The following is a 23,749-nucleotide window of genomic DNA, read 5'->3' on the forward strand; positions in this document are numbered from 1 at the left end:
ATAACTGCACCTGACATCCATTTACATAGCTCCATGAGAACAACCATTAACCATTCTTTCACTGGTTTCCTAAAAGTAACAGTTTTTCCAAGGGCCCAACTAACCGGTTCCTGTCCAGAAAAAACTATCTAAACACATTCAACATGTGCAATTTAGCTTTAGCTGATAAAGAACAAAAAAAAAAAAGGGTCCCATAGATAAGGCACACATGGAATGAGAATCATCATACAGGCGGGCATCTTTTCTCTTCTCCTGTTTGATGCTACAGTCAATATATAGGACTGCTTCACTGATAAGGGATGGAAGCAGCAGTCAAGGAAGGCTGCTGTTATTGGCTAGATCAAATTGATATACATTATCCAGCCAACATAACATACTGGCATCTTCAGGGATCTGATCTCTTTTGATTCAAGAAAGAAAAGTACGAATAAAGATGTTCAGACCAAATAGAGTATCATTCACACATAGACTGGTGAATCTGCTTTTATAAAAATCCAAGGTACAAACTACCACAAGAGTTTTTCCTCCACAGAACATATATAGCCAGCAATCAGGATATAAGAAGGAGAAACGCTGGATCTGAACAAAGAACTAGGCTATCGTTATGATGCAACAAATAGGCAAAACTAGTAAAACAGCAGACTTTTTGGCTGAGAGCTTCATCATTAATCATGTATTGGAGCTCTCTGGACTGCACTGGAGAAATTAGGTGGATAGCTCAGAGATTTGGTAAGCTAAGCATTGTGAGCAAAATAGTCTGGAGATAGATACTTCCTTTGAAACTGCCAGGACATTGGAGGAATCACTCATAATTCCTAGACAGAGGGCAGTCAGTCCAATATGTCTCATGTCACATGTCATCCTCATGTCACAATAAACCCTCCCCCAAACCCAAAATCTTTTTCACCTACCATTAAAAAAAATAAATATAATTGATCTCAGTTGTGCTAAGTGAAGAAGAGCAAGAGAGACATCCTCATACTTTAAGTGAAATCTGAAATAGGGGTAACACTTTCTGTATAGAGTTTTAAAGAGACAAGACAACCTGTGTACTTGTATGGTGAACTAGCTTGATATTAATGCAGAAAAATAATGTTAATGCTGAAGTTTGATTTAATAAAAGAATTAAGAGCCAAGAATACAATTCAACATTGTATCAAACAAACTACAGAGGCCTTATGATTTGTTGTCACCAAAACTTTAAAGATGTGCTTAATATAGCCACTTGCACTTAGCACACTTCGGGCTTGAGTAAAACACTTAGCTTCATGTCAGCCTACAAAATAATGATGAATCATATGTTAAAGATCAAAACCTGATTAAATTGTAAGATTAAAAAAGCCCTATTTTTTTTTTTTTTTTTAAACGTTGAGGGTAATTAGTCTTTTGGAAAAAACCCAGCTAAGTGAATTAGTAGATCAAGTTGCTCTGATTTTGAGAGAGACATTTATTTCTAGAACATTTACTTCATTCACATTTAAGTTTCAGAGTTGATATAAGATGGTAAGATGAATGGTCATTGATGCACATAGAGTCACATTAGATTTAGAGAACATGTTACTGGCCTTGACAATCCAGACATTTATGGCAAAAACTGTGTACACAGCAGGAAGCCTGGGGATTATAATGTTAGTAAAAGGCCTTGGAAAACACAAAACTAAAATACTTCATAAAAGGCTGTGGATTTTTTTTTTCTTGGGGGTGGGACATTGCTTATTTAATTCCTCACTTTATAGAAGAACCCAAAAAAGAAAAAGAAAAGATATTTCCAATATGGGAAAGCTGCATTACGAGATAAATCACCTGCATTGTAAAACTGTCTTAACCCAAAGGAGACAGATTAAACAATTGTATTCATTAGACTAAGGGAAGAAGAGACTCATAACACACATTTCTGTCAGAAGTAAAATACTTGAGTAACTGTTATGAGATATTACACAACTCAGAGGAGTCCACTGCCACTATGTATCTGTAACAAACATGGTTATCTTCCAGAACATGATTTGGCCTCATCAGAGGCAAAAACCCACGACAGTAAGCAGAGAGACCTGCAGCCTTCTATTACCTTCAGCTGTGTGTTGTAAGGTCACTATAATGCAACGTACACGAAGGTCCAAAATAAGATCCTGGATGATCTGAAGCATATCATTAGGTATCTCGAGTGCAGTAAGAGACTCAGAACTAAGCCTGGAAAGCAAATAAAGTTAGACTGAAGTGTAAATCTGCAGGGTTTTTTAAGCTGATACAACTTCATTTAATTTTTTAGATGTTTTCTGTGTATGTGAATACAGTAGCTCCATCCACAGTGTATCTTTGAAAACTGATTATCCCATTCAGAGAAGATTAATTATTTGCTTAATTCAGAAGCTTGCAAATACAGATTTATTTTTCTGTAACATTACAGTAGTGTCATCCCAGCAACATGCCAACTTTTCCCACTGTCCTTTTGCACTTCCCCACCTGCCCTTCTGCATCCATCTCTTGTCTTACAATCCAAGAATAACCTTTTTGGAGCAGAAGTAGCTTTTCTGCTGTTTTTATGTGAATGCCTAGATCAAATCCTAGGTCCACAAAAGAGTTTGAGATATTGTTTACCCACATTACAACAGTAACAGCCATCAAGCTGCCATAAATGGTGATGTGGCTGTGCATCAGATTGCCAAGAATATATTCATTTAAGAAGCCAAAACACAGCTACTGCATCACCTGTGGAGTGAAGAGTGAATTCATTCACTGTTTTGCTCCCAAATCTGGGCACAAAACACCAGCTACTATGGCTGAGGATAGAAACATTAATTTCCATTTTTTTCTTTAGAAATAATAACACAGCAGCTGCTTGCAAGGAATAGCATCTTCAGCTTTTAACTAAAAGGCTGCAGTTGTGCTCAGGCTTTAGTTAGGGGCACAAAGAGAGGTTCACTGCTTTTATCCAACTCTTGGATATTTAAGCACGGACAATTCAAATGTAGTTATTGCTGTTTGCTCTACTGCTAATACTGAGCAAAGCACAGGTACCAGAAAATGCCAAAGAACAGGAGTAGGAAGGCACAAGCAAACAAGTTTGAGTGATAAGTGGAACATTTCCAATCATCCACCTGTAGGCTCCAGTTCCTTACCCCTGGTATTGGGCATAAAACATCAAAACCCCACCTGAGTGCTATCTGCTCAGCACGATGACTGAATTATATCACATAAATCTGTACTGTCTCAGCTGTCCAGGAAACACAGCATGTAAATACCCATCTGTGAGAAGTTTAAATGACTTTAGACTGCACAGAAGTCCCATACTTAAAGTTGATTCCATTTCTAAGGGAGCACACAGCTGTCACATCCCTAAGATCATCTTTTTCCTCATATAACGCACCCTAACATATACATACCTTTCTAACCTTACAATAAGGCAAAAGTCTCGCCAGCAACGGCTTCACTATTGCACAGCTCTAATTTATCCTCTGAAACCTATTCATACTGGGCAATGGCAGAATGGGGTACAAGTGCAACCACCCTACTTTAAGCTGTGTGATACACAGAAACAAGCAGAAAAATTAAGATCACACAGATGTAACGACAACTCCTTGTTACCTAATTTTGTAAGTTTTAGCATTCTTAAATACAAGCAGAAAACAGTAAATCATTTGTGACATGACCAAAAAGAGTAAAATTCTATCATGTGCTTCATAATGACTATGTTAGAAACTATAAGAAGACGACAAGCTATTAAATAACTGCAACAAGTAAGGTTTTTAAGCAATGCGTAAACTCTTCATGAGAAGAGTCCACCTTCATCATTGGTGTGAGTCACAAGAATTTTATTAGATTGTCAAAGTGTGTGGGCTCGAAAAGAAAAGTACTTGCAGCACTTGCAAAGACTTCTGACCTGGTCATCACCACTCGGTACCCCACCATGGTACGTTCACAGTTCCTCTTCTCCAGATTGCCCCTTTTCTTCTCTACTTTTGACTGCTTTGAATGCTGCTTTGCATTAAAGCTCACTTTACTAAAGTGCCAGCACAGGCATCAGTAAGAACATCAGGTGTGGAAAAGAGTAGGAGGGAGAGAGAATTTCCCTAGTTCAGTTGTTCATTACCAGAGCAGTATCCAGAAAGCAAGAGGAGATTCTGTAAAAAACAGAGCCTTCATATATCCTGTAACCTCAGCCTGGATCATACCTCAGATGGCAGAACTCTGAAGCACAACCAACCTTTAGAGAGTCTGTTGGTTAAATTTCCAAGCCAATATTACAGATGTGCCAGTGTGAAATTCTAGAATTTCATAATTTGAGTGAAATTGGATTGCTTTTCATAAAAGGGCAACTTTTTTTTTTCCTAAATGGTTAAAGTACAGATAATTTAACTGACAACAGACTTTGGAAAAGCGTTAAGCGGACTTGACAACAGGCATGTATCACTGCTAGCTCCATCCCCAAGAATATCTATATGTGATTATACCCCTTCCTTTTCTTCCTATGTGCTTTGCTTGGTACCTACTTTGAAAACTGCAGATAAAAAGTACAGTATTATATCCAGGCATTACTCAAGTTCCCAAAAGATAATGACAATTCTTATATCCTCCACAGACAAATGGAAGTGAATTCTGTATATTGAGACATTTTGTAATTAATGACGTGCACGATACTAAGTTCCTAAACAAACATAAGCAGAATGACACTATAAAAGCAGGATTATCACCTTCCATGAAACAACTGTAAAAGTAAATTATGATGTAATAAATATACTATAGTGAGAAGCATGCTATTTTCACTCAGTTTGGCAGAGATGGGAAGATGTGTAGCAAATGAAGCAGATAACCGCTTTCTACCCTAAACAATCAAATCCTGTTTCATTCATGGAGTGTCTGTGCTGTGCCAAGCAAATATTTTATTCAAACTTTTTCATAAGATGCTATGGAAAAAAATGAATATATCATTACATAATAAGGCTATATCATGAGACATTATTAATTCCATTTCTGCATAGAATCTTAAGTCTGCCATAAATAATTTTTTTGTAATCCTATTTTTGATAATGTTAACATTCTCAGTACTCAGGGTATTTAACGCAATAAACAAAACAATTTGTCTTAAAGCACACATATTCTAGGAATAGCATCATTTTGTAGCTCCATGGATCCATTTACCTTACAGTCTGGATAACATGTGTTAGCCACTGGCCAGAAAGTTCAGATTTCATCTCCCAGCCACCATACTGTCTTGATTCTCCTTCTCTGAGGCTGAATGGAAGCAAAGCTCCACGGATAAGTTTTACCAGAGAGTGCATCACTTCCTGAATCATTTTCTGCATCGGAAGAAGGGAAGGAAAAATCAAGCAAAAAGCTCTATCAATGTGCTTAAGCAGCCATGTACTTGCTATACACAACAGCTTGGAATGTATGATTTACAGATGGCTCCACATGGTAGAGTACAGAAGGAGGTGTAAGGGCACACAGATGATTTAAGAAATCTGATTTTCAAGGTGGTGACACTAAAGTATCTTGCTGTGAAGGACAAGTGAAAGAAAGCAAGGTTTTCCCCCCATAACTTACCTTGAAATCATTTTGTCTTTGCCTAGCGTTTTTCTTTGATCTTTCCATTTGGCCAGATTTTTCAGCAGTCTTGTGAAAATGAGAAAATTGAAAAGTGTAAGTATCTCATAACCACTGTTAAAATAATTCTGAAAAGGGGGGGGTTCAAAGTGAAGAAGTGAAAACCAATGAGTTTATGATGCAATTATAAAAACTAACTCATGACATCTCAAAAAGCAAAGGCTATCTATCAATAAACTCTACTTACTGTAGGTCAGTGTGCTAATGTTTAATTCTGAGGAACAATGTGCATTTAAGACAAAGTCAGAGACAAGCATAAGAGTAGCTCAAGCAATACAAACTTCATGAGGTCAAAGTTTTCTCACTGCGATGTTAGTGAGAGCTAAAACATATATAGTCCAATTGTGCATCAAGTCTATATGAAGAAACTATTTTCTCAGCATGGAAGCTGTGCAGAGAAGGACGTCAATGTGAAGAGGGAGACACTTCTTGGAATGAGGGCAATTTGGAATTGTAATATGTGAGGGGGAGGGCTGAGGGTTTTCTGTTTGTTTTTAGGAACAGCATTTTGTTGACAATGCTGTTTAATTCAACTAACTGTAAAAGAGACTCTGCAAAATAATCAGCATCTTCATGGACAGTTCGATTCTTTGAAAACAGAGGAACGTGAGTACACTTTGCATGAGACAGTTACAGTTGAAGAAAAACATGGTTTGACTAATAGTCTTCCTGTTTGTAGTTCTAGCCTTCTGTGGAGTCTACTCAGAACACGGTAGAGTATATTAAGTAAAAGTTATTTCAAATACTGGGTTAAGTGCAGATGTAGAATTTTATAGTTAGAAAATCTCCTATTTTATGTATGTACAGCAACATCTACTGGACAGGAAGTGCAATAACATGACAAGAGTGTTCTCAAAGAGAATCAGTTTATTTTCAAGTCATTAATTTGAAATGCTGTCTTTTTCAAATTCCCTCTTTAGCTAAAGCATTTCAGACTTCTAATGTAAAATAAATCCTTTGAAGTGAGCAAAAACTAGAGAAAAATAAAACTGCTTAACAGTTTTGGAAAATACATAGCTATGAAACTCTTGTACTTTAAAGCTCTGAATTACACAGTTTCAGACAAGGAGAACAACACTCGAGTTACTGCTGCATATAATACCCACTTCTCTCTTCTAATGCCTTAAAAAGAAAATAAGCTCTATTCCTTTAAAATTCAGGTAGCTTAAAATTCACACTGTTTTACAGCTGGATTAAAGAACAACAAAAAAATTCACAGATCTTTTGATATTTTTTTTTTCTTAGTGGTTTTGCTGAAGACCAATCTTAAACCTTTCCTGCACAGACAGACCAAAACTATCTTGTGGTAAGACCAACGGTTACTACTCACATATGTGACTTCACCTAGAGTGATTCAAAGAACTCAACTTTTTAAACTGTTGAAAATACCACGTAAATCTTCAACTGACAATATTTTAAAGCATATTGCTAACCTTTCAGAACTAAAAAGAACACCACCCCAAAACTCCCAAACACCTACAAACTGAACAAGAAAAAATACAGTTTGAAATTCATATGTGGGGATTTTCTTTCCAAATTTTTAAAATGTCTTGAAGATGTGAACAAGCTAACTGAAATGACCCTCTACCATTTTCACAGGAGTTCTCTTAAAAAACTGTAGCAATCACCTTGCTTCCTGAATGACAATAAATAGCAAGCAACATGGTAAAAGAAATTTCTTCATTGACAATTAAAATCTGTATGGTTTCTGACAGAAAAACATATAAACCTCAAGTCTTGAATGTGATGTGGTGACAGATATTCCTACATGCTCTAGAAGAAGCCCTCTAGTTTATGCCACCTGCTCCTCCCACTCATTCTCAGTTGATTATGGCATGCAGAACACACAAAAGGAACTGAGGGCATCATCCCTCCTCTCTCCCCAAGAACTTGAGGGGCTTCTATAAGGACCAAAGGAGCAGAAGAAATCAAATATATGGGGATTAATTTCCCACAAGCTCAGAATCTGGCCCTACAGAAGAAGAGCAGATGTACCTTAAAGACTAACAGGAAAACTACCACCACCACCTTTTTTTTTTTTTAATACATGGAAATAATGTTTTGTTCAGACATGACATAAGATCACTGCATTTTCCACTTGCAGTCATTTTCACGAGCAGAATTTCTCAACCTTGTTTACAGTTCAAGTCTCAGTTTCTCTAGAAGTTGCTTTCTTTTTCATTGTACTCAAGAGAAAAAAAAAAATCACAATAACTTAACAAGTGAATTTGTAAAGTCTAATTTCCAATGGTACTGTTGTCAAATATAAAGGTTGTAATTTCCCGTATGAAATTCAATATTTTTGTGAGAGTCAACAGTACTAAGGTTTATTCTTGATTCTACTTCCTTCACTGAACGTTATGAGTAAGTGTCACCTTTCTTTTGATTTTTATCATGTAAAATGAGGATCACGAATAGAATCTATTTCACTGAGCTATAATGCTCTGCATATTGTGTTCAACATACAAAGGGCTATAGTACCCATTAGCATCATCATATGAAAACATTATATTGATTTACAGACAGTGGCAATAAATAGGATGACTGCTTGAGAAATTCGTTCTTTAGTCAGAGAAAAGGAAAGTGACAAAATAAGCTTCCAAATTCCCTTTTCCCAAGCTTATTGTTTTATTTTCTACAAAACTGCAAAGAATAGTGGAAATCTATGGCTGCAGTTCTGCTCTAGGGATAATTTTGTAGTGCAGTACTGTAGCCATGATGACTTCAGTATTTAAGCACAGCAGGACACTGTAAGCATGGCAGGATAAAAGCAACCTCAATAAATGAAGTGATATAGCAACAGTTAAACAGAGAAGTTTTAGATGCATAAACTTTTACGTTTGATATAATAGCTGATCTGAATAATAGGCATGTCCAAAAGCTTGCGTATTTTCCACCTGCTCTGCATCATCCCAACTATCTCTATATCTCTTTAGAGACCAGAGGTTTTTTTAGAACCCAGAATGAGCGAGTCCAAATTGCAGTCAGCAGGACTTCCCAGTGATAGCTATGCAGATGAGGTGTGAACGAGTGCCTTATCATCTGTTGATGGAACAGAGTGCTGCCATTCACTACACTTCAATCATGTGTTTGTCTTTCTCAGATTTGCTCCTTGGGAATATGCCATCACTACAGTTCTTCTGGAGAAGAAACAACATGGCTTGAGAATCAGAACTGAACTCTCTGTAAAACACAATGTCATTCTGTGACCAAATTTTGGCAACAACACAAACCCCAAAGCTACTGTATTTATCTGGTAATGATTATGATGGTGAGCTGTATACTACTACGAAATTAATTGTGAGATGTATCCTTTCAAAATCTGTTAATAGTGTGCATATAAAACCAGCACATCATGAATCATTACTTTTTTTTTTTCTGTTTGTTGGAGTATCAAGATTATATTTACATAATTTGTAAAAACCATATCATCTGAGCAAGAAGGACTAGAAGCACAGGTGATGGCAGCTGACTGCACTTCCAGACTAGACTCCCTGTGTATACTGTCTGTGTATACTGCTCTGGGCCTTGGTCATTTTGCAACTCTGATCTTCAACCTATCCTCACTTCCAAATACTTAAAGCTCGTGAAATGAGTACTCTTGTTCCAAAGAAAGGAAACAATTTTTTTCTCTATGACTTTGTCTTTTACACATCTCTATCCTTCACGCAATTTGCTATTTCTTCAGATCACCAGTGAAGGGCAGCTGGCCCGCTATGAGTAACAGGTGAAACTACACAGATACTGACTCCAGCATCTGGAACGCACACAGACACACCACTGGCAGAATTCTAAGTAATTCCACTGTATGCTTCTATTCTTTTAAGAAGAAAAAGAAAAATCTCACTTCTACAGGTTAGTATTGCAAGACACCTTATAGTCAAGGTAGCATCTCTCAGAAGCATAAGAGTCTACATATTGTTTTATAAACCTCTCTGATTAAAATAAGTCATCACTTCTTCCAGTGAAATATAATATTTCAAACATAATTATTATGGACCTTTAACTTAGATGTCTTTTATATAGAACAATCCATACCTCACTGAATAAACTTCCATTCACATAAGAAATCCAGAGCTTCCAGAAGTTGGGCAGCTGACTTACAACAAGTTTTGTCAACTTTTCAACAAATACAACTTGCTGAGGAGCTTTGTATCGCCAAGCTATAAGGGGAGAGGGGACAGAAAAAGAAAAATTTAAAAAATCCTTTGAATTAATAATAAAAAAAATGTACCACGTGCTTGCTGCTGCTTTTTATTACACAAGTGACTATACAGTGTATAAATAAAACCTTTCAGGTAGGAATGAAAAAATTTAAAGCTTGGTCCGTATATATGTACACAACTGGTGCACATACAAGGTCTTTCTTCTTTTCTCATATGCTTACAAGGTGTCAGCACTATGACAGTATATAAAGAAAAGGTCCCTTTGTAGGGGTACCTAATGCAATCTACCTAACAATCCATTCAGATGGCCTTCTGTCTTCAAACCACTCTAAAAGGTAAGGTAACATGAAAGCAATCAAGACATTAGAAGTTTCAAATGATGAGGCGGTGATATTGAAGAAACAGGGCTGCTAGGATATGCTAGTGATTAAGGCAAACAGTGGGAATTGGAAGATCTGCTTTATTTAAAGCTTAAAAAAATTTTCCACTGTGGCCTGGGGCAAGTTGCAACCTTTCATCTTAATTTCCATTTCTTTGGGAAAATGTTTTATCTGAAAAAGAGGGGAGATTCCAACATTTTTGTTAAACTCTGTAAATGCATCACTAAGTATATATTGAGATTCTTGAAGAACACCTTCATGACATATAATACCATGGCATCTCTCACTTCATGAACCTACTTACACTCCTGATACACTGGCTATTAAAACCCATCAGGAAAATAGCTTACATTTTGGCAGCAGATGACTTTTCTCAGTTTCTTATCAAATAGGGCAAAGGGAGGTTGTGGGGGGGAAGGTAAAGAGAAAGCTGAAAAAGGGCAGAAGAAAGGTGCCAATTAATACAGAAAATGAAGGAAACTGTGAAATACTTTTCCATAACCATCTGCCTTCTCCACTAAAACTTCTTGATTATGATGTTTTAACAAAATAGGGTATACAGATAACGTTAACAGTGGTAAGAGACTTACATTTCAACTCAAGAATTAGAGTCTACTTTAGAATGTTGGGGAAAAGAAGCCACAGATTTTTGAGGGAAAAAAACCCCAAAGAAAACAAATCAAATTACATTTAAAGAGGTCCATGTTTCTTGGATATTTTTGGTACAAACTCTGGTCTTTTATAAATGATAAAATTGAAAACACGATATTATCCTACGTAACTGTGGAAATGCAGAAAAAATGTTGGGTGAAATTGCAATTTTTGTCTTTAATCTGTTAGGGAATATTGCCTACACAGAACAGGAATTCACCAGTCTGGCAAAAATAGCTGCCTAATAGCACATTGGGTATGCTTCACCAGAGCCTCACTATTTTATTGTGTTGGTAACCAGTCTTGTATCTCCTTGGAGTACAGCATGCTTTCAGCAGCATACATTTGTTGAGGTGCAGGTCAATTACTGGTCCATTTCTTTAGTGGACAAACAAACACCTGCACTACCCAAAATGTTCTTTTTCATCATGGCCAAAAAGTTTAGGAACTCTGGATTGGTATTTGAAAATAAATTTTTAAAAAAAAATCACAACGGAAGCCCAAAATTTGGAGAGAGACTCTGACGTAACTGAAGTGTAACTCTGCTGATAGAGATGCATCTGTTTAGGAGGCATGAAAACTTCATGAAAGTTCAACCAGCAAAGCTCATAGTGTGGACACAGATAGGATGTCAGAGCATTCCATTTGCCAGCTTGGTTTATGACTGTCAGAGAACTGGTCTAGACCCAGTAGCAAAAAACTTCCTCTTATTAACATAGGCTGTGACTATGCCACAAAGCTGTGCCAACACTGCTACAGCAACAGAAGCTCTGTAAAACCAACAAACCCCAAGTTCTAATCAAAGATTTCACCTCCTTTGAGAAACCATCTCATCTTTGCCAAAAGCTCCAGCACCAACCCAAGGCTAAAACCAGGGATGTCTGTTCCTAACAGTAAACACACTGCCAATATTTACTTCACATAGGAAATTCTTTTCCCCTCCAGAAAGCATACTTCTGGCCTATTTCAGAGATTGCCTTAGTCCAGGGTCTGCAGATAGTAGATATTTACTAGAAGAAGCTACTGCACATCATGTCAAAAGGACATTCTGGCCACAAATTCAGGATATTTTGACTTTTTTGCTAGAGAAAGCTCCAATCTATATTAAAGCAGAAATTTTCTTTTATTCTATTTATTCTATTATAATCTGTGCTATAATATCCTAAAGATGAAACTGGAACTATTGCTTATATATCCTAATGAACATATACTTAAGTAAGAGCTGAATGTCATCTGAATGCTACAGTTTTGAATTCAAAAGTAATTAGTTCAAACAATCTCATGGACATCATTGTCAATCACATTGGGGGAAAAAACCACACCAAACCACCAAAAAACCTCAGAGATGCCATTCCTTAAATTTGCTAAAAGCCAAAAGGATGTACAAGCAGCCTTAAAACAGAGAATATCACGGCATATTGGGAACAGCAGCTCCTGCACAGGTATCATAAGCAGTTGGCTTCCTTTGGCTCTCCACTCAGAGAAGATCGAGGATGGTAAAGCTTTCAACTGTTCCTAAGCATGCAGTGGGCACATGCACCTAAATATCAATGAACTCAACTCAGAGGCAATTCATTCTAACTCTAAGGTCTTCCCAGTGGATTGGGCTACTAAGGTATTATGATGATCCGATCCTTCAGTTCTCCTTTGAATATTGGTTTAAACTGCTGGTTACAGAATCTGTAAAGCTTGCTGAAGACTTATCTTTTCCAGTTTGTAAAAGGTTATGGATCCATAACTAAGACTCTAAAAGCAAAGATAACCAATTGAATTGAAATTGCCTTCCATAGATGCAACTATTTAAGCAGAGATACATGCAAAAGAATTCAAAAAGGAAAAAATAAACTGGATTTTGGATGTTGCTTGCTACATTAAGTGTGGCATGTGTATTAGTGGATGGTATCCAAGAACAACCAGCAATTTACTGTTTTGCACTGTAACACTTGTCAATCAATTTCATGCAAGACTTCGGGCTGAGAAAGGACAAGGGTAACAGTAATACAGTAATGTAATTACTTGGTATACACGTATATTTTGAAGAGTCTGTCTAATTTATATTTTGAAATCCAAACATTCAACCTCAAACTGTGACGCAATTTGTCTTGCATGTGAAGATACACTGTGGCAGCACAAGAATGTACAATTCTCATTATTCTTCATTCTATGTTCTTGAAAGAATCCCTTCATTCCTTCTCTTGCTCAAAAAAAATCAGATATTTACAGATGTTTTTTCAAGGAAGAACACAAAACTGGGAGAAGAGCAACATCAAAGCAGACCAAAGTCAGAAAGTTCTTCATAAAAACCTGCTTTCTGCAAAAACGTACTTTGCTACGAAATGACCTATCCTGTGAAAAATGTGTTCTCTGTCCCCTGTGATGTCACCATTGAAAGACTTCTGAGATGAAGTTGTTTGGATAAGGGTGTTGAAGACACATATGACACAAGGGCTCAGCTGGTTGTAGACACATTGCTCGAGCTTAGTCACACACTTGTTTCCCTTTCTGGGTTTACAGAATTAGAGAACAAGGATCATATATATGAAGTCACAGAAGGAGCAAATGCAAGGAGAGTCATCTTAGCAAACACATGCAAAAGGTTTAAGAGCAGCAAAAGGTGGTAGGCAGTAAATGGTTATGTATGCAAAAAAAATAATTCTGATTTCACAGAAAAAAAGACTCCTATTACCTTGTCTACATTTTAAGAAGCAGATTTCAGTTATGAACTGCTCTTTGCTTGCAAAAACCACAGAGGACCCTTTAGTAAGCAATGGTAATGCATGAGAAGAAAGAATTTTATTCGGTAAGAAACCAAAACAAACACACAGAATGTGGGTTTCTGTTTGGGTTTCTTGACTATACCACACACTGGACATAGGGAACTGCAGCTTTGATTTTTCCAAATAAAACAGATACCTACCATCATCACGGCCAGACTGAAAACTGCTGCCCCTTTTCAATGAAGCAGTTTGACTGAGATGGCCAATTGGTGATGAACGCACATCACTGTCCAGGTCTAACATGGGGCTGTGGAGCAATGAGTTGCCTAGGGAGAGAGGAAAAAAAGTTATAATGAATTTGCAAATCAATTGACATGGAACTGCATGCTGCACATGGAATTCTAATTTAATTCTGAAGTGATACAAGACAATAGTTACAAGACAATAGTCTTGCTTCATTAGACTGTCTGTTAATCTACATAAATGCTATTCAGTAACACCACTATTGACTCCAGTAGAAAAGCCAAAACCACAAGTACCATGTCGGAAATACCATTCTTTGGTCTGTATGTTTCTCTGTTTTTACTTTAAGTAACACGCTACAATTAGTTGCTTAAAAGCCACAGATAAATATGTATTTATACCATTAGTAATATGGCGCAATTTTTTTCTGGTGTATGTCTAAATATTCAACAGCAACAATTTCTTGTGCCTCCAGATGAAGCAGTTAGGGGCAGAGTGTTCAACTACTTCTTAGCTGTTTAACCTGTTGTCCTGGTTTTGGCTGGGATCGAGTTAATTTTCTTTCTAGTAGTTGGTATAGTGTTATGTCTTGGATTCAGTATGAGAAGAATGTTGATAACACACTGATGTTTTCAGTTGTTGCCAAGTAGTATTTAGACTAAGTCAAGGACTTGTCAGCTTCTCATGCCCAGACAGCAAGAAGGCTGGAGGTGCACAAGAATTCAGGAGGGGACACAGCCCAGACCGCTAACCCAAACTGGCCAAAAGGGTATTCCATACCATGTGAAGTCATGCCCAGTATATAAACTGGGAGGAGTTGGCCTGGGCAGGTGGGGGGTGGGGCAGAAATTGCTGCTTGGGAACTAACTGGGCATTGGTTGATAAGTGGTGAGCATCACTTGTTTTGTATATTCCAATTCTTTTATTATTATTATATTATTGTTATTATTATCATTATTATTTTCTTCTTCCTTTCTGTCCTATTAAACTGTTCTTATCTCAACCCATGAGTTTTACCTTTTTACTTCTGATTCTCTTCCCCCATCCTCCTAAGTGGTGGTGGGGGAAGTGAGCGAGTGGCTGCGTGGTGCTTAGTTGCTGGCTGGGGTTAAACCACGACAGGGTGGGGCACAAAGGGTTGAGATAACAGATCTGACCAGAGCATGTTAAAACTAATTTGTTACAAGCATTCATTATATTAGTTTAATAGTTGCTAGTCACAATGGCCATTTATTGGCTCTTAGAGTTGTGGCTCTCGTTTTTAGAGTTCTGTTATGTATCACGTCACTTGCTGTATATAGTCCCTGTGCTGCTGCTTATCATCTGTGGGAGGTAGAGTTCAGGTAGAAGCAATACATCCATCATGAAGCAGATGAACTAATGGCATTGTATGCTTCTGCATGTCTGTAACGCATCCAACACTTATACATATCCACAAACACACAAAATATTTCCCAGTGAACCAGTTACTGTTACCAAATAATTTTATTTTTTTTTCCCTTTGGGTGCCTGTGCATATGTAGGTCACTATTACCAAGTCCTAAGCAATGATCTAGTCTGGTAGAGGTGGATACTTGGAGTCTAATGTATATTTTGGAAAATAACCATATCATAGTGAGCAGAACATGATGATTTTTTAAAGTACTGTAACATTGCCAGTATTTCTCTTAAAGTCTAAATTGCTGCTTCATGCATTTCACTATACAGATACATTTCTGAAAGTAACCATCAAAAATGATTTCAGCATTGGCCAACTGAGCCGTAACAGCTAAACTTCAACTAATTACAATTCATAGAATTACAGAACAATCCAGGTTGGAAGGGACCTTGAAAGATCATCTGGTCCAACCTTTTGTGGAAAAGGGAGCCTAGGTGAGATTATCTAGCACCCTGTTCACTTGAGTCTTGAAAACCTCCAGCAATGAAGACTCTACCACATCCCTGCAGAGGTTGCTCCAGTGATTGATTGTTCTTACAGTAAAAAAAAAATAATAAAAATTCCTTTTCTTATATCGAGATGAAACCTCTCCTGGTAATTCATGCTGAATTTTGTAGTGAGAATCTCAGTGTTGAGTTTATATTGCTTGATCTTTTCCATCAATACCTGCATTCACTTAAAATAATGGAAAGACCACACAGTAAGAGCACCAGCTGCAACACTGCAATGCTCAGATTCAAGAGTAACACAAAGTAAAAGGGATTTGGAGAATATTTATTCTGAATTTATGCTGCTGTCAGACCAGTATGGCAGTAAAGATATGCCTAGTCACTTTACTTCAACAGCTGTGGCTTAAAGAGCAATATTAAGTATTGTGAAACTTTTCACAAACTTCCAATAGGTGACAGCATTGAGTTTTAGCTCCTTTTGAAAGAAGTTCTTCCTCCCATAATTCTTTAACCGCTTTTAAAGAGATTTCCTGTGGTCTTTCGCTGTGGCCTCACTGAAGCATTGTCATTATTGAGCTAACTGTCAGTTCCTCCATTCATCTTATTACTGTTCACATTATAAAACACCTAAGTAAATAGATCCATTTGCTATGTAGTTCACAATTACAACAGACACTGCATTAACAGACTTGGTGAACCCATCTGGGCTATCTTTAGCCTGTTCTATCATTCTGTTGACTATTTAAATCCTACACCACTTATTAAAAACAATGTGTCTTTATGACACCTTTAAAATTGATGAGTTTTCAGCAATACGGACTCTGCTACAGTCACTTAAGTATATTATCCACTACCACCATTGAGAAGTTCTACAATGAGTTTGAACATGAATTTGGGGAAAGACTTTTCCTCCTGAATGAACTAGAGCTACAGAATAATAAGGACAAAACCTAAAGCTATCAGAAGCTTTTAAAGTAGGTACGGATGCTGCAAGTGGAAATAGTTAATTATGGACACATACTATGCAACTGCCCATGTAATAGAGATCTGTGTAAGGTCACAGATCTTGTGCATCTACGATTTAAACACCTATGACTTCTAAAACATATCTTAATTATTACAAATTTATAACATTAACTTCTGTGAAAGTGTTCCAGCAAGCCTGCAGAATGAAGTAAAACAAAAACCATTTCTCTCTCTCCAGATTAAAAAAGCATGCATTCAATATCTTACAGAGATTCTACCCAGAATAAAAAGAACATTATATAGAACACCCTGAGAATTTTAAGTGCCTTGCATAGTTCTTGGGCTTACATAAGAATTTGACTCTGAGATTCTACATATCTGCATTTTATTTGGGTGAAAAAAAATGTATGCCAAGGACAAATCAGAATTGTCATAGGCATTGCTAATTAAAACATGTAAAAAAAAAAAAAACAGAACCAAAAATCCAAAAGTGCAGCAATGTTATCTTCAAAAAAACAATTAGAAAAAGCCATGATACACCAAAACTTCCCTCTTCAATGCCTTCACATAGAATTTAGGCTCTCACCCTTCAAATACCTTGTTAATATGAGGTATTTCTTGTAAACAGATGGTTTCTAAAAATGACAGTACCCATTAAACCTCAGAATTAAGAAAACCAGACACACTTACCAAAACATCTTAATGTGAATTAGTTCAATTAAAACCATTTAGCCTGAGGTAGCTGAAAACCTGAAAATTCTGTATTGCTGCTGATACACTAACCCCATGCCGCCCAAATGGTTTATATATTCACCAGTAACAGAAAACATGTAAAGAATACTCTCTTGTTCCACCAGAAAAACCACATCATCAGTTTGCAGCCATACCAGGAAAAGAAAGTTTAACATGAACTAATTTCTTAATTGGTTGTCTAGCATTACAAGCAAGTATAACACAGCAGCAGGGAACTACAACAGCACATATACCCTCAGGACTAATAAACATCTGGACTACATTAGCAAAGCTGATTTTGCTTTCACCCGACCAGAAGATAGCGCTTGAAGACTGCACACTAATGCATACATTTTGTAAAAAAGTGAAGAGTTAACGTACAAACAATTTTTCTCCCATCCCAACTCGTTTCCACTCTGGAGCCAGCAGCTTAAATTTAGCATCATAGTAATACAATGAACTAGCATTAGTATGGACTTTAGACAATAATATTTATAAACCTAAATAAACTACCCAAATAATAATTTGCTGCCTATTCATTATTTGATTTGTGTACTATTTCTACATTCTTAGATCCTGAATATAGGACAGGAACAAACTAAAGTTTCAAGAAATTAACTTTTTACTGTCCTCACAGGTTTTAAGATGTTGTACAAACAGCATGAACAACACATTCCTGGCAGATTTTTTTTTTTTTTTAAATATACTGCATCTTTGAAGTTACAGAAGGGTTTTTTTTTTTTCCAAAATACAGCATCTACATGGAGCATATCTGTCAGTGACTCCTGTGCCAACTGTATATTTAACCAAGGAAACACAGGAAAAATAAATGTATTACATTCTGTTCTTCCACCAAATGGTCATGACAAACCAGATGTATAATTAAAGCCTTATTACACTTACATTTGTAAAATCATGAGAAGATCAAATAAGAGGCTTTAAGGATCTTAACATGGCTTTTTCTAAAAAGGATTTTACTGGGTTTCAACTTTTTGTGCACAGATATTTTAAAACATACATAGAATGAAATAAAAACATTCAGATACTGTATGAAATATAAATAGTTCAACGGTTTTGTTCAGACCTCTTCTGTTCTAGTGCGGTAAGATGTCACCAAAATAAGGATCTGGGGAAAAAAAAAAAAGAAGTGCAATGCTTTTTGAGGTCATTTATTTAATTTGTGCTTTCACTTTCTGTAAATCAAAAGCCACCTGTGCTGACCTCTAATTGCAGGTTTCCTCTAATTTTATCAGTAGTGGAGTTGCTACCAGGTACTTATGTGCCTGCAGTACCTATGGCTTGTGTACATACCTTGACCCCATTTTTTAAGATGTTACCTGCAGGCATTACCTGCAGGCAGCATGTTGCAGCCTCAGTAAAAAAAGACAATGTGAAGTTTTCCTAAAATAGATTTTTTTCCATGATCTGCAAACCAGTCAATGATTTAAGTCTTTAAAAGCAGCTTTAAGTTCTTATTTCAAAACTATTACCAAACTGAGTGTAAAAATTATTCTGCAATATCCATTGCTCCACAACTTTGCTCATTTTTTTTTTTTCCCCTTGCAGTCTAACAGGCAGAGGTTTCTCATGGGAGTCACACATCTCTCACCTCCCTTCTGTAACCCAGCGTCAGTCACTCTGCAATTCTGCCAGCCCGGTGCTTCACTTATGTGACATTCAGCTAAAGGTTTTTACAAAAGCTATTGGTCAATCAGGAGATAATATAGTGCCGGTACTTTTTGCAGTGATAAAGAAAATTGTTAACAAGTGACCAACCTCAGGTCGAGTAGTTTTTCAGTGTGATTTTCCATGGTAAGTCAAACATCAGTCATTACACAGACTTGTTCATATACAGCATGTATATAAGCAAGATTAAATTAATAAAAAAAGACCCTACAGATGTGCAACCAGGTGAATACAGTTACTGTATTCTTTCATCCATTATGTATCTTAGAGTGACTTTTCTCACAGGCTACAATAGCGAGGGAAGGCTGATCTATAGCCTCTGGACTCTCTGAAGGGCAGCAGACTTCCTTACCACCCTTAAACACCTTTGAACATTTTTTCCTGTGCACAGCGGGCCCTTGTCCTGTGCTACAGCCTGACCACCCACTGTTGCTTGTTGACCAAACACACAGTGCCTGGAGCCCGCACTGACACAACCAGGATAAGATTCCTTTCAAGGACACCGCATTGAGAATTTCAATTTGTCTAGGCAAGAAATTAGGCGAGCAGGAGAAATTACCGAAAAATTAACCTGCTCAACAGATGAATGACTGCATTTTATTCTTTTACTTGAATACTTTTTCTTTCTAACCTTACATTTATTAGGAATCTGACATTTTTAAATGATCAAGAAGAAAATGTTGTATTTCTAGCAGAGATATGAGTGCAGATGATTAAAATTGCTGCACTCTATGGAAAAAACATGTTTGGAATACATTTAATAATGAATGCTTTAAGTCTTAAGGCTAGTCTTTGTTATACTAAATATATTTATCCTGAAACTATTTTTCAGTTTACCACAAAAAGGGTAATTGGACTAATTATTTCTAGTGGTGTTGTAAGTATTTCACGGCCTAAGGGTAAGCCTTATTATCAGTCCTGCAGGCCAAAAAATACCAAAGTAAGAGCCAAACACCTCAAGTTCAGCACATAAATAAAAATGACGTCATTTTACTAGCACTAGTAAAATGCACCAGCGGACATTAAGATCTTCAGCAATGTTGAAAACAACCTGCTTTTACTTAATTGCCCGAATAAGAACTTAAAAGACTGGAGCAGACACCAAGGTAAAATTCTGGCCACAGAAGAGTTTCACTTTATCTTCAATAGTACTCATCTTTTCAATTTTGATTTTAAACTACCTCTGCTGCTTTTTAATCGCAATATTTACTGTCTTTATAATACTTTAAATATTATTTAAAGTATTAAAAAAAATAAGAATGCCCCCTGCACTTCTGAACATATCAGATTCTACTAAAAATTCTACCTAACGGCAAAGTTACAGATACGAGTGGTAAAAGTAGAAAACAAATCCAGTGTCAGACTTTGTACTGATCAATTTTTTTTTTTTTTTTTTTTTAATTAATAACCTATTAAGGGTTTGCTTGACATCTGCTGTCAAAAGGGTATTTCTGCTATGGACAGGGGATGTGGTTTAGACATGAAATGGCTCCCAGCTGCAAGAAGTCTTCTTCCAGATGTACAGTAAGCAAAGGCGATGGAAGAGAACCAGCTGCTAGGATAACAAATTGAAAAGGCCCTTTTGACACAAGCCTTGCTGGCCTGTCTGATCTAACAAAGATGGATCATTCATTGCAAGGTGAATAGAATCTCAGTGTGGCACAGAAGAAAGAGCAACATGGTCTAAGCATCCATCTCTCTCCTTCACACTACATACAGCTGCTGTTACTCTGGCAGAGAAAAACCCTGCAGTTTTTTTTACAATATATGGAGAGCTGTGCATCATACTCTTGAGTACTGCGAAAATCGTATTTTTTTTTCCAGCAATAAGAACTACAATAAAAATCATAATGACTGAACTAGTATACTCCCGTTTCAAGAGCTGTTGCCATGCTGGGAACTTTAACAGGTCGTATATTACATATTTTGCAACCCAAAGCGCAGCAGAAAGATCACACCACAACTGTGTTAGTGTTTTCATTTACAGTTTTAGTTTGTAAAGGGTATTAAGAGATAGATTATTTGCAATAATGTTACATAATATCTCAGAAAGACCTGTTAAGAAATGAAGACTTTTTCAGTCAGTTTGATGATAACTGGATTAGAGTCCCTATCCATTTTAGCTCAAAGGATCATGAAACCTACTAAGCCACTATTAAAGTCTAAGCAAATAACCACTGGCCACACAGAAAACAGTCTTAACCTCCATAGCTTCTTTCCCTGATACTCATATTAAGAATCCCATTGCCTAACTCATTTTGGCTATCTGCCCAGTGCCCCAGGCAAATTTTAAACTAAACCTCATTTATTTACATTTATTTTCATGTCATTTTACATCATTATATCCCCCATGTTTCCTGTACTCCAACAAGTCTGGGAAGCATAAACCATAGTGAAAAACTACAATTCCACTCTAATAATAGGGGAATTGCCAAGTAAAGTTAAAAATTACAAATATGTAAAATCTTAATTGAAGGAAACCAGTCCCCATCCAGGTTTGAAAGTCCCCATCCAGGTTTGAAAGTCCCCATCCAGGTTTGAAAGTCCCCATCCAGGTTTGAAAGTCCCCATCCAGGTTTGAAAGTCCCCAGATTTTTACAAATCATAAGTTCAAAGTTCAGAAGCAGCAATTCAGACTTTAGCAAATACAAGGCATAAAATACCAGCACAATTTATCATTCAACTATCTCTTGCTAGAGATTTAAGAAAGTTTTGAGTGAGCATAGTGCTCTTCCATGTTAAGCTTTATATTCATAGCCTTCAAAAAATGATCTTTTCCTTGTCTATTCAGTCTCATGCATTTCCCTCTCTCTGTCATATCTACATAGTAACAGCAGCAAACTGGCTTTACCTACTTCATATCCTTCCAGTGGGCAGCAACAGTGTGATGTGACCAGATTTATAAAACTAATCCATCAATGCTTCAGGAAATAACTTTATAATCATAAAAAAAGTTCTAAAACAATAAGAGAGCACAACTGCCTATTCCATTAGTAAGGCAGATACATTAAACAAAACATAAAAAGTTAATACACACATATATTTCCAGGCATTACTATGTCAGCAGAGCTAGAGCTCCAGTCAGCTGCACACAGGTCCCGTATCTACAGCTGCACCTTTAACGGAAGAATCTGACCATCAGAGAAGCAGGAGAACACCTTAATGTAAGGACACAAGCATGGGAGCTTTATGATTTGGACATCCCCTGTACTGCCTCATGCTTCTACTAAGACTTCGGCTATGCTGTTTGGTCTCTTTGTCCTGGCTGCTCATACTTCAGAGTACTTCAGAGCAGGAGAAATTTTGATCTGTTGTCATAGATGCATATCACTTACTCCGTAAAACAGGTGGGCTTGGATTCCAACAGTTTCTCATAATATGAGCATCACCTGCCTGCATTTTTTTTTAACCTCAAAATCTGCTATGGCTATACAGAGCAAGAGATAAGATAGGCTAAAGGCAATGATGGGTAACAACAGCCGTAACTGAGCATGTAAGGAAACATTAATCTACATAATTCAAGACTAATCAGCAAACCTACAGGGTTGTTTAAACTGAGGGGAAGCAGTACACTAATACACATACAGAGATATTCTTCAAGGGAAATACACTCCAAAATGCTGCTGTAACGTACTTCATACACAGGACTTGAGAAAATTCCCCATCCTACTTGTACCCATTGAAATAAATGCAACCAATTAACTAATGATCAGATTACCGCATCTTTTACGATTAATAATTGTCTATTAAAATCAAAGGAAATATACAATTGAATAATTTGCTGTTGGTAGTTGTCAGCCTTTAAGTCACACCGCCAGATTATCTGACAAAGCTTAGCACAGCTTGATTCACCTTTCAGTTTTTGGAAATAATATTAACACAAGCTGGATTAACTGAAAACAGACAGTATTTGAAACACATAGGACTTCTGCTAACCCCTGAAGCAAATTCCAGGAGAGCACTCCCAAGACCATTACAACCCTGTAAACTTGCCAGAGTTTCTTCTTTAAGCCTGCAGAGATTGTACTATGCTATGATACTTCACAGTTCTAGGACGTGCTTACAACTGCCGAGTATTTCTACAAAAAGGAGTTAACCTCTAGTAATATCCAAGCACAGTGGCTTTTTTTTTTTTTTTAAACTTTTCATGTGATAGTACTACTGTGAGTGAAGGAGTCACACTCAGATCAAAAATATATACTTAGATATAAAACCAAAATAAACATGTATTTAAATATATCTCTAATACACAATTTTCTGACAGCACCTTTAGCCACCTCAGCATGTATATTAGCTTGCACTTTTCAACTGTGCTTACAAGGGCCTTAAAAGTATAGTTATTAATAAAGGCAATCATCAGACAAAGATAAAGAACCTACAAAGGAGGTAGAAAAGTAGATTTACTTCTTTTCAATATTGGGAATTTGTCCTGAGTGCCATTACTAGTGGCCTGGATGAGATGATGTGTCACTAAATCTCTTAAAGAAGACAGGAGAAGATGCTATTTCTAAATAAGAAAATGAAATTATTTAAGTTGTAATGACTAAAGGGTCAGCCCCCTAGCAGTGTAGAGACAACTGGAACGATTCTGTCCCACAGAGTACACTGTTGGCTTGTCATATCAGTGACTGAATTTGGAGCAAGTTCTCCTTAGAATTCACTTAGGTTTGGTTTTTAGCTTGTTTAGCAAAAAATGGCAATGATAACCATCCCATCCTGA

General features: G+C 36.8%; 1 protein-coding gene across 2 annotated transcripts in view; it reads right to left on the reverse strand.

Annotated features, from left to right (window-relative positions):
* EXOC2 (exocyst complex component 2) overlaps positions 1-23,749 on the reverse strand; it is a 137,364-nt gene that overhangs the window by 51,867 nt on the left and 61,748 nt on the right. For both annotated transcript variants that reach the window (XM_075052051.1, XM_075052050.1), the window contains exons 12-16: positions 13,716-13,841; positions 9,640-9,764; positions 5,542-5,610; positions 5,137-5,294; positions 2,066-2,187 (exon numbers count right to left, since the gene is read on the reverse strand). In XM_075052051.1, the coding sequence (XP_074908152.1) occupies positions 2,066-2,187; positions 5,137-5,294; positions 5,542-5,610; positions 9,640-9,764; positions 13,716-13,841 (600 nt within the window). The remainder of the gene's footprint in view (positions 1-2,065; positions 2,188-5,136; positions 5,295-5,541; positions 5,611-9,639; positions 9,765-13,715; positions 13,842-23,749) is intronic.

This window comes from Buteo buteo, chromosome 20 (assembly GCF_964188355.1).
Source record: "Buteo buteo chromosome 20, bButBut1.hap1.1, whole genome shotgun sequence".
Taxonomy (NCBI): Eukaryota; Metazoa; Chordata; class Aves; order Accipitriformes; family Accipitridae; genus Buteo; species Buteo buteo.